We start from the raw sequence: 12608 nt of genomic DNA, 5'->3' as shown, positions 1-12608 counted from the left end.
AAAAAAAACAAAACCTACTTCAAATCAGGTACTCTTATTGGGACTGCTGAGGTTGTTGCCATTTAGAAAAATGTAAAGCTGGATATTTAGTAATGTCCAGATTATCTCATTGACATGCTACAAGAAAATGCAAGTGAATATTTTTATAGTATGGAAGCAGGGAAAACCTTTGGAGTAAGAATAATAAAATATAGGTGCTAAGAAAAATGGGAGGACTGATAAATTTTACCACATACAAATTGAAAACTTTGGTAGAGTGTGTACTTTAAGTAAAAGACAAAAGAAGAAACAGAAGAAATACTGGCAGCATAATGAGACCTACTCTATTAGTCCAGGGCTGGGCAGGAGCCAGAAATCACACCAGGAATTTGAACAAGGACAGTTTAATATCAAGAATTATTAACTAGTAAAAGTGTTTTAACTACTAAAAAGGACAAAATAGGACTCTAAAGAATACAGAAATAGTAAATATAAGGATCAGATACTACCTCGAGAGCCAAAGGAGGGAATGTGAACAGACTGGGATGAGGGCCTCCCTGTTTGAGGTTGCAGTTCACACCTTGGAGAGGACATAGTTCCTACCAGAGGACACAGCCATGGGCCAGGCTGGTCCACAGATTTCCTTCTGGATTCCACAGACCTGAGCGCATGTGTGGAAAGTTACCCACTGGGGTGCCACGGACTGACTGATGATGAGCAGCAAGTTAACTTCTTAAGATTAAACATTGATCTCTGTCAGATGAATAAATAAAATCTTAAAAAAAAAAAAAAAAAAAAAAAAAGATTTATTTAAACATTCTTTCACTCCTTTGGCTCCTCCCACTTCCTGGGGTTCTACACACTTGCTATACTCTAGCTCTTCATTAGCCCAAATTATAAAGCTTCTCTGGACCTCTTCCCAGGACCTGCCCCACTCTAGCCAGTGTCGTAGGCAAGAAAATGAAAAAAAGAGGAAAGCAGATTGGAAAGGAAGAAATGAAACTATCTCTATTCACAGACACCATGATTGTTTATGGAGGTAATCCCACAATTGTCTGTAAAAAGCTGCTAGAACTGATGAGTCAGTTTAGCATGAGCATAGGGTAAAAAGTTAATATATGTAAATCATTTCACCTCTACGTGTTAGCAGTGGACAACTGGAAACTTAAAAAAAAAAAAATTAAGTACCACTTAACAGTGGCATCCAAAAATGTGAAATACAGAAACACCCAATAAAGTATGAACAAAATTTGTATATTGGAAACTATGAAACAATGATGGGAGAAACTACAGAATGAAATAAATGGAGAATTAACCCATGTTCAGGATAAGACTGACTCAGTATTGTTAAAATGTCAAGTTGTAACAAGTACAACATAATCCCAATCAAAATCCCAGCAGGCTAAGCACGTTTTAGCTCAACTATTGCTGCCTTGTGATACAGGGAGGCTTATTTGAAACTTTGAAAGAGGGATCAGTGAGACCACTTGTCAAGGAAGTCCTATAGGAAATTACAACATTTAGTGGGAGTTTAGACTAGATGATCTGCTCTTACTCTTCTAACTCAAAGTCTTACTCTGTGATTTATAAGTCAGTGTTTTACAACTTTGGAGCAAGAAGAAAGAGAAATACTGGAATATTTAGTCTTTTCAAGCATATTTAGCTTTTCCCCAAAGATCCTGTCACTCTTTCACCCTTAAACACTATTACATGCGATGAGGGATGTTACAAATGGAGGGTGTTACATGACTGAATTCTGTAAGGCCTCTAATGTGACATTTGTATGCCTTTTTTTAAAAGTTGTTGTTGTTATTTATCAAGCTGATTGAAAAGAAAAATAATGTCAGCTTACTCATTTTTTAAAATTTTGCTTATGGTTCTTCCAAAATGATAGAAGTCTTAGGGAAGTAGTCTTTTAATATTCATTTTTAGACAGCTTAGAATATTCATTTTGTCAATTTCTTTAACATAGTCAATCTAGCAAATATTTACCAACAAGGAAAATCAGAAATCAGAATTATTCTTCCAGCTAATTGTACCAGAATATCAATTCTTAAAGATACTATGTTCCTATCATATATTTTAAAATTTTTTTAAAAAATTTTATTTTTAAATAGGCTCCACACCCAGTGTGGGGCTTGAACTCATGACTGAGATGAAGAGTTGCATGCTCTACTAACAGAGCCAGCCAGGTACCCCCTGATATATATTTTAAATATATATTTGTTATATGCTTTGGTAAAAACATCTGAAAGACTTAAATAAATAATAAGTAAAAAACTTTTAAATTCTAGGATTTAAAAAATGCTTGAAATCTGAATAGCTATTTTTATTTTTATTAATATCCTAATTTCCTTTCTGTTTTAAAGCCCAACCCGAATTCCTGAAACAGCCTACTAATATATATGCTCATGAATCAATGGATATTGTATTTGAATGTGAAGTGACTGGGAAACCAACTCCAACTGTGAAGTGGGTGAAGAATGGGGATATGGTTATCCCAAGTGATTACTTTAAGATTGTAGTAAGTATTTTTCAAAGGACACTTATCTCTGAAAACTTTAAATGTCTTTAAATATAATCACTAAGAGATCTGTTGTCTTGTATATACCAGATTATGCACTACAGATGAAGACAAGAAAATACACATAGAATGTAATCTCTTCATTAGCTGATGAGAAAGCTGAGCCTAGACGTATTTTGGTAGATGATATAAGATCACATAGCTAGTTAGTAGTTGAACTAAGTCTGATGTCCAGAGCTCCTGACCAACAGTCTGGTATTCCAACTCAAACATGCTAGTACTCTTATTAAACACCGTTTTCACTATTTTCTTGGTAATGATTACTCTATGTGTGCACCAGTTATCTTCATAGCTCTCCATTCAAAGAACAGATATCATACACTGATGCTCAGGCCTTTCAAAAGAAGTGTGACCTAGGGTTGGACGATTGTTGTGACAGTAGATAAAAAGATTCTAAAGAAGTAAATAATATTAAATGTTTAAGAACATTCAGCCATTATTGTTTTCTTATTTGAGATATGGTTAAATCCTTAGTAATCCTTATTATTATCATTATCTAAATGCTAGTAATAAAATTATCTAAGTTTTGGTAATAAGGATTAATGTTTTAAGGTGTATACATGGCATTCATTGAAATAATCAGAAGTAATTATGGTTGTTACTGATGTAATGTCTTATAAATTTTTCATATAAGTAATTCATTCTTAGTAGGAATATATTTTCAATTATAAAATGCATAATCTCATGTTACAAAAAGTAATTCACAAGTATATTTAACTAATTGAAAAGCAATGTGTTACAGCTAAATGAGCATTTTTACTCTTACCAGTTTCATATTCTTAAAAGTTTTAAAACTATATTAATAACAATATTTGACATTTATATAGTAATTTATAATATAAGGGAAGCTTGTATATATGCATCCTCATTTAACTTCTTGTAGACTAGTCTGTTCGAACTAATGATATTAGAGATAATTTTAAGAAGATACCTTCAATTCACAAATTCAGACTTTTACTATGGTCATGTGTGGTATTGTATGTCAGATACTTTTCCAACCAAACGTGTAAGTCTACAAACACCGAGGGTAGTACTTTCCATAAGGATTAAGTTCTTAATTGGTTGTGTTTCCTGTTCTAGTCAGTTAAATCAGTACCTTTTCAATAAAATTGAGTTTAACAGGTACATAGATAGATAATGCTCAGTAGCTGAATCATACAATTTTACTTACTTTTTCTCCCTAGAAAGAGCATATCCTTGAGATTTTGGACTAATGTTCATCAGTCGAATCATAAAATTTTATTTATGTTTTTCTTTCTCAGAAGGAACATAATCTTCAAGTTTTGGGGCTGGTGAAATCAGATGAAGGGTTCTATCAATGCATTGCTGAGAATGATGTTGGAAATGCACAAGCTGGAGCCCAACTGATAATCCTTGAACATGGTAAGAGGGGCTGAAATAGTAAAATGAAAGAGGCTGACTGTGTTTGAGGAACTCGTATCTATCACAGTACTCTAGGATACCTCATGATTAATAACCTCTTTCTAAAGACCAGGATATGGCATAGCTAAGAGGAAAAGAAAGCCATCTAAGTATTTACTGTTGCTTAAAATGACATAGAAACACAATTTTGGATAATATTGAAAAGAAGAACTGAACTGTTGCAGTCTTACAGAAATAAATGTTCTTCATATTTCAATCATTTTAATCCCACAAATATATTTTTGCTCTATTAAAATAGAAAAACTTAAAGTACTTTTTGTTTTGCATTGAATTTTTCCAAAATAAAAATAACATGCCTTTTCTAATTATCACATATTTTAAAATGCTTATTATGAATTCAGACAACATTGAAAAATAAAAAAGCAGGGGAAAGCCATAGCCTTTATCCGTCAGAGTCTGTTCTGGGGAAATCACACAATAATTTGAACAGATAATCTTGAATATAAAGAACTATTAACTGTAACAGGATTAGAGTATCAAGGGGTTGGCTGGCAAGAAGTAGAGACAACTCTGGTGAACATAAGAATGGCAGATATAGGGGCGCCTGGGTGGCTAAGTGGGTTGGGCCTCTGCCTTCAGCTTGGGTCATGATCTCAGGTCCTGGGATCAAGCCTCGCATCAGGCTCTCTGCTTAGCGGGGGTCCTGCTTCCCTCTCTCTCTCTGCCTGCCTTTCTGCCTACTTGTGATCTCTCTCTGTGTCTAATAGATAAATAAAATCTTTATAAAAAAAAAAAAGAATGGCAAATATAGAGAGAAGTCACAAGCTGTAAGTCTGAGAGAGAGAGAGCATTAAGTTCCTCAGGACTGAAATCCAGACTGTGTTGGAGAGGGTGTGGCCATGTTTTACTGGACAACAGAGAAGTTGCTTTGCTGTTGGAAACCTGCTCAAAATCCAGGGTCTGGTATGAACAACCAGTCACAAGGAGGTGTCTCCTTGAAGGCATTTGGCTACAAAACCACCAGAGGGTTGGGTATTGGGAGAAGCTACTCTCCAGCTGATAAAATTTAAAACATACATCCTCTGCAAAGATAAGATAGATAAAGGGCCCATCTTTATTTCTGCAGAGCAGACAATAAGGGATGGATTTGGAATTGAGGGGCAGTAAATTGATAATGGCACATGCTCCAAACTCTGGTTCCTAAGAGCACTACATATGAACATGCACTGATGTGTGTGTGGTTTGATGATGCATTTTCTTGCAAGTGTGCTGTGAACATCTTGTCATGTCAGTAAATACATAGATCTGTATCAGCTTTTCCATCACTGAACAGTATATTTGCACTTTGTTTTATGTGATTCCCTGTTGCTTAACATTTAAATTGTTTCCTATGTTTTACTGTTATGAACGGTGTTATGCTGAACTTCTTTTTATCATTATTTTCTCATATTTAATTACTAGAAGTTGAGTTGGTGGATAGTCTGTGTCCCATTGATAAGGATACCTGTTGGATGTATTTTTTATTTATTTTAACAAGAAGAGTACTTTTCTTTTGTGCAGTTCTCAAGAACATATGAAAAAATCATGCTTTAGACATGAAGTCTGGTGTCTGAGTCAAATAAAGTTCAGGTTCCAGTTCAGCCCCAGCTATATATAGCCTAGCTGCAGAAGCTCATTGGTGCAGATAGTGCCTACTCTGGCTTTCCACTAAGATAACATTTTTGGTTTATAAGCTCTTTCTTGAAAATGTATCTAAACATTTTGGTTTATAAGTTCTTTCTTGAAAATGTATATAAAAAGGAATAAAATACTAGAACTGTTCTTTTTTCTTCTTATGTTTATGATTATACCTTTCCCTATTTATTGAAAAATATTTATAGAAACTTGTCACTTTTTCTTCTTGGCAAATGCCTGAATACGATTGCCAAATCAGGCACTACAGTAGATAGGATTCCTCCTTTCTTTTTTTTTTTTTTTTTAGGAGTTTTAGGATTAGGATTTAGGATTTTCCTTGGTAAAATTTGTAGATCTCCTGGGGTGATTTACATGGATAAATAAAGGAATTTCAGTGTATGTGTGTTTGGGATGATTTACATGAATAAATAAAGGGATAAAGGTAATTTACATGGATAAATAAAGGAATTTCAGTGTATGTGTGTTTGGGATTACCATTATAGATTTAACTCTAATATTATAAATGGTTGGCTATGCAAGGAGATCTCTAAACTAATCCTAATTGGATTTTTGTCTGAGAATGTTTGGATCACATAATTATAGTTGCAGTATGTGTTTTTTTTTCTTTTCCTTTTTGAGACAACATTTCAAAAATAGACATTTTGGGGTTGGCAGAAGTTTTTGGTAACTCTGTCAGGGATGAATTAAGAATGTGTAGATTGTAACAGAGTCATTTTACTAATGTTGCTGTTTTTTTTTATTTTATTTTATTTTATTTTTTAAAGATTTTATTTATTTATTTGTCAGAGAGAGAGCGAGCGAGAGCGAGCACAGGCAGACAGAGTGGAAGGCAGAGTCAGAGGGAGAAGCAGGCTCCCTGCGGAGCAAGGAGCCCGATGTGGGACTCGATCCCAGGACGCTGGGATCATGACCTGAGCCGAAGGCAGCTGCTTAACCAACTGAGCCACCCAGGCGTCCCTAATGTTGCTGTTTTAATTTGCAAAATAAATATTTATGTGGGAAAACTAAAAGGGAATATAACAGTTTATAAGCTCTGATCTCTGTCTTTCTGGAGTTTATAATATTGTAAAGGATATAAGAGATGTGTACAATCTAATATCCGGTCCATAATAAGTTTTATTCTTATAATACAAATAAGGCAGCATACAGTTTGGGAGAGAGGAATTCTCTTTGTGTGATCAGGGCAGTTTTTTCATAGAAGGTTAATCCCTTTTGTAACAGACCTTGTTACCTTGAAGGATAAGATTTCCAGGTGTTAAAAAAAGGGTTTGGATCCGTATGGAAATAGAACACTATTTAGGAAGTTAGCCTGTGAAGGCTGAATGGGATCAGATTGTTCATGGCCTTGATTGTAAAGAGTCAAATACAATACTGTAGTAAGGCAGTCTGATGATAAAGGCAGGTTTAATTAGAAGAAGTTCATTTGACAGGCATGTGGGTGGCTCAGTTAGTTAAGTGTCCAACTCTTAGTTTCAACTCAGGTCATGATCTCAGGGTTGTGAGAGCAACCCCCACGTCAGGTTCCTCGGGAGTCTGCTTGAGATTCCCTCTCTCCCTCTGCCCGCCCACCCTGCTTGTGCTAACCCTCACTCTCAAATAAATATAAAATCTTAAAAAAAAAAAAAAAGTCCATCTGAAATCAGTATAACACTAACTGGAATTAAAATAAAAAGTCAAAAAATAAAAATACAATTATTACACACACACACACACACACACACACAAACAAAAGAAGGCAGACTGGAAGAGGCAGCTAGTTGAAGGAATATTGTTACAAGAACCATTGTGAGGTAATTAATTATACTAGAAAAATAGAAAGGATTCTAATAAGATACTAGTGATTTATCTAATCCAGACTTTATGGACTGATTAAATATTAAGCACTGTTATAGAGAAGTCAGGGAAACTTGGCAGGTTTTCTCTGGTTGACTGGAAGAGTGGTAATGCCTTTCCAGAACAGAAAAGGGAGGTGAATTGAAGGGGAGGGGGCTTCTACTCATGTAAAGAATGAGCACAGAACATCCCACTCTTACCTACAATGACAAGCTGGATGATCTGCAAAACCCTAATTTCTCTGAGCCCATAAGAGAGCTCAGATTGCAAAGCAGCCAAGTAACATAAATTTGAAAGACTTGCAGACCTCATTGCCCCAGAGAATGGGTCATTAATTTGACCTTTGGCAGATCATGAGAGAAAGAAATGGCTGACATAAAAGTGGGTGAGAAAAAATCAACTAACGTTTTAACTGATTGGTAAAGACTCTGTATGAACTAGTTTGGAGTACCGGCGGGCCCCAGATGAAAGGGAAATTCATACATGCTTGCAAATGCATTTCCCAGGAATTCCACAGAATATTCACTGTGAAAACTGGTGGCAAGGCAGAAACTTGAGAAGTCATTTTGGTGGTGAAGAGGTGAAAGAGGTAATTTATGGTACCTGGGAGATAGGTGCAAAGGCCCTCTCATTTATTCAGACTCCTTTAAGCCTCAAACCAGTGAGGGAGGACAGAAAGCCTTACTTCATAAGTTTCTGGGAGCGAATTAGAAGCAGACCTTTCTGTTTCTGGAGGGAAGAATCCTCTGGTACATAGGGCCTATCTAATATTGAGGCTGGACAGGGACAACTGAAGATCCTACTTGCCTTATCACCAAGTAACAGACAAAAGCTTTTATGGCTGGGGAGAGGTCAAGAATATAGATCCCTATGTGGTAGAGGTACCTAGAAATGGTTGAAAGCTGAGAGGAAAACAGATAAATTGAGAAAAGCAAAAATAAAAATTATGGCAGATATTTTATCAGAAATGGTGTAAGCCAGAAGACAATGGAGCAGTACTTCTAAAGTCCTAAAAGGAAGAAAAAAAAAGTCAACCCAAATAATATAACCAACAAAAATATCTTTCAGAAATGAATGTGAAATAGAGAACTTTTCAGAACAAGAGCTGAGAAAATTAAATGTCAGCAGACCTGTACTGCAACAAATATAAATTTCTTTAGGCAGAAGTAGTGTGATACCTGACAGAAACTTGCAGGTCTTCACAAAGAAACAAACAGGCCAGAATGGTTTAAAAACAAAAAAGTAAACGTAAAAGTTTTTCTTATTTTCATCACTTTAAGAGATAATTTATTATCTAAACAGGAGAGCACCAGCCTTTTCAGCAAAGGGCTAGACAGTATATGTTTTAGCTACTTGACTCTGCCCTTGTACTGTCAGATCAGCCATATAAATCAAAATACCTTGTTCCTGGAAAACTTTATTTGCAGAAAAGAGGGGGCATGTCCTTATTTGCTAATCTCTGATCTAAGGAAAAATAGCTTATATCATATGAAAATTAAAATATATGATAAAACAGTGAAGTTTTTAATGAAAACTTTTTAACAAAAAATTACTGTAGAATTGAAAATAGTTTATAACAAATATAAAAATATTAACTATCAGTATAATAGTTTCTCAGTATAAATATAGAAAAATATATATAAAGTAGAAAATTAGTTTATAACATACAAAATTAAAATATATGACAAAACTGAAGTTTTTAACAAAAACTTTTTTTATTATGTTCAGTTTGCCAGCATATAGGACATCATTATTTTAACAAAAACTTTTTTTAATAACAAAAAAATTATAGTTGAGTTGAAAATAAAACTTGTAAGATCCTTATATTATAGATCATAATATTATATGAAGTAGACTGTGATCATTTAAAAATGCATATCATAAAACTTAGGAGACCTACTAAAAAGCACAGAAAGATTTAGCTAATAAGTGAATAGTGGAAATACAGTGGAATCTTAAGAATTAATCTAAAAGAAGTAAGGAAAAGAGAAAAAAGGACAAAGAATAAATGGAACAAATAAAAACTAACAAGATAGTAGATTTGAATCTATATCTTTTATTGCATTAAATGTAAATCACTTAGGCCTTAAGTCTCAGACATTTAATAGCACTTAAATCATCCAAAGTATATTCTTTGACTTCAGTGGCATTAAACTAAAACTCCGTAAAAGATATTGGAAAATCCTCAAATATTTGGGAATTAAACAGCCTTCTGAATAATGCACAAGTCAAAGAAACAAGTCACAGGAAATTAGAAGCTATTTTGAATTGAATAAAAAAGGAAATACAACTTACTAAAATTTGTAGAATGCAGTTAAAAGTAGTGTTTTGAAGGAAACATACATTTATTTATTTATTTATTTATTTATTTATAGATTTATTTATCTGAGGCAGGGAGAGAGAGTGCACATGAGTGGCAAGGACAGAGTGAGAGGGAGCAAGAATCCCAAGCAGACTCTGTGCTGAGCATGGACCCTGAGATCATGACCTTAACCAAAACAGTCACGTGCTTAACCAACTGCACCCCCCCCCAGGTTCCTTCCCTTGAAGGAAGCTTATAAAAGCTAGATAAAAAGAGCAAATTAAATCCAAAGCATTCAGAAGAAGAAAATGATGAGAAATAAATGAAATGGAAAACAGTAAATGAAACCAAGAGTTGGTCTTTTGAAAAGATCAATTTAATTGGAATATGTTTAACCACACTGATAAAGAAAAACAAAAAACTACCAAAATCAAGAATGAAAGGGAAGATATCATTACAGATCCTATAGACTTTAATACAAGTGAATATTAGAACAACTTTATGCCCATAAGTTTGGTGGTTTTTTTTTATGCCCATAAGTTTTATTTTTTTTATTATTTTTTTAATATTTTATTTATTTGACAGAGATCACAAGTAGGCACAGAAAGAGAGAGAAGAGAGAGAGAGAGAGGAGGAAGCAGGCTCCCCGCCGAGCAGAGAGCCCAATGCGGGACTCAATCCCAGAACTCTGAGATCATGACCTGAGCCGAAGGCAGAGGCTTAACCCACTGAGCCACCCAGGCGCCCCATATGCCCATAAGTTTTAAAAAGAAGATAATAGAGCTGGTTTGCTCAGGACATAAAGCATCAGTTTAAGATGTGCTCGGTTTAGGTTATAATAGAAAGCTAGATAAAAACATCTAGAATCAGAGGGCAGTTCGTGTCAGAAGGTCAGGAAAGAGGTTGAAGAAGAAAACAACAGACTTTGATTTTGATAGATTTTAAGAGTTTTAACCAAACTCTTGCTACAAATTAAGGCAGCTTAATATTTTATTTTCTTGTATGTAGAAAATATCGTGTCCCCAATTTTTATGTGGTAGTCTTTTACACAATTGTAAATTAAAACTCCTTAACCTCTCTTTTGTAAATGGAGTTAAAAGGGATCATATATTATCTAGTCTAATTTCTCTGCCTCATATGATTGTCTTAGCTAGAATTCATCCCTGCATCCTGTCTTGAAGATCTGCATGGATACCATTGCTATAATCTTTGGATAAGTTTTTTGCCATGTATTATTTTCCTTAATGGTCAAAAAATTCATTCTTGTTTCTGCCTTCAATCACCATAGTTTTCTATGGACTTCCATCTCAACCTCTTATTTTATATCTACTTAAAGATAATGTTTATTCCCTTATTTTTTCCTTCTTACCGTTTCCAGATATTTAAATTATTTCTAATAGAACCTCTTCTGTCCTGCTGATTTAAAAAAATCTTCTGTTTAATCCCATTCTTGTGCATATCGAAAAAATATGGTGGCTTGTAAGAATCTGGGAAAAGAAACTTATATAACAGAAATAGCACTTTATAATATTTGAATGTGTGAAAAAGTAGAATCACAAATCCATGTGGACTGAAAGATTCCTACATTACATGATATGTGGAAAATTGATAATTTGTAAAGAATTAAATTATGGGGGCACCTGGGTGGCTCAGTGGGTTAAAGCCTCTGCCTTCAGCTCAGGTCATGATCCCAGGGGCCTAGGATCAAGCCTCACCTTGGGCTCTCTGCTCAGCATGGAGCCTGCTTCCTCTTCTCTCTCTGCCTGCCTGTCTGCCTACTTGTGATCTCTGTCAAATAAATAAAAATAAAATCTTTAAAAAAAAGAAATTATGTATTACCAAGCTGTCAAAGAGTTAAATTTTTAATTGAATCCATAAAAATGTTGAAAGATGGTAGAAGAGTATTGCCACTTTTACATATGAAAGAAGTAAGAGAGGATACACATGGAAAATTAGTATTTTAGGGTATAAAAAATTTAATTCTTCTGTAAATGGAGTATGATAAATATCTTAACTAAATTAAGGAGGAGATAAGGTAGGGAAAAAATTTAATATTCTGAATATATAAGTGTGCACACAAATGGATATGATAAAATAACATAAGAATATAGTTCACAACAGGCAAAGATAATTTCTAAATGTTCCATTTCACAATCAGAGATACAAGATTAAGGCAGTGAGATGTCATTTTTGCCTAATGAAGATTTTATCTTTTTATGAACACTACTTTGTATGGGTGGTTAGGGTGTGGGGCTGTTCCTTTCTTTCACTCAGTAAAAAAATATGAATTATTACATCATTTACTAAAAACCCTTTTGACATTTATGTGTTAAAAATTACTCAATCTATTAATCTTTTTTTTTTTTTAAAGATTTTATTTATTTGCCAGAGAGAGAGAGAGTGTGTGTACATACAAGCAGGCAGAGAGGCAGGCAGAGGCAGCAAGAGAAGCAGGTTCCCTGCCGAGCAAGGAGCGCGATGCGGGACTCGATCCCATGACCCCAGGATCATGACCTGAGCCAAAGGCAGCGGCTTAACCCACTGAGCCACCCAGGCGTCCCTCAATCTATTAATCTTTTGGGATTTTTTTCTAAGGAAAAATGTCAAAATTTGGACAGACTGTTGATATCAGCATTTGTAATTTAAAAAGAAGAAGGAATAAATATAGAAATAATAGGAAGGGACTTACTTGTCCCCAAATAGAGGAAATAGTTAAATAATTATAGTATAACATTGTGATGGAAAAGTTATTTGGCCGTTAAAATTTGGCCATTAAAAAGTCACTTATTTGAACACCCTTTAATGGTATCAGATTTTCAGGATATAATGTCA

General features: G+C 34.5%; 1 protein-coding gene across 8 annotated transcripts in view; it reads left to right on the top strand.

The window, feature by feature from the left end:
- Positions 1-12608, top strand: part of NEO1 (neogenin 1) — a 235064-nt gene that overhangs the window by 123329 nt on the left and 99127 nt on the right. For all 8 annotated transcript variants that reach the window (XM_045070805.1, XM_045070807.1, XM_045070803.1 and 5 more), the window contains exons 6-7: positions 2349-2503; positions 3826-3946. In XM_045070805.1, coding sequence (XP_044926740.1) covers positions 2349-2503; positions 3826-3946 — 276 coding nt within the window. The remainder of the gene's footprint in view (positions 1-2348; positions 2504-3825; positions 3947-12608) is intronic.

This window comes from Mustela putorius, unplaced genomic scaffold, assembly GCF_011764305.1.
Source record: "Mustela putorius furo isolate JIRA1106 unplaced genomic scaffold, ASM1176430v1.1 tig00003972_pilon_pilon_pilon, whole genome shotgun sequence".
Lineage (NCBI taxonomy): Eukaryota > Metazoa > Chordata > Mammalia > Carnivora > Mustelidae > Mustela > Mustela putorius.
This window is presented reverse-complemented; position numbering and strand designations above follow the sequence as displayed.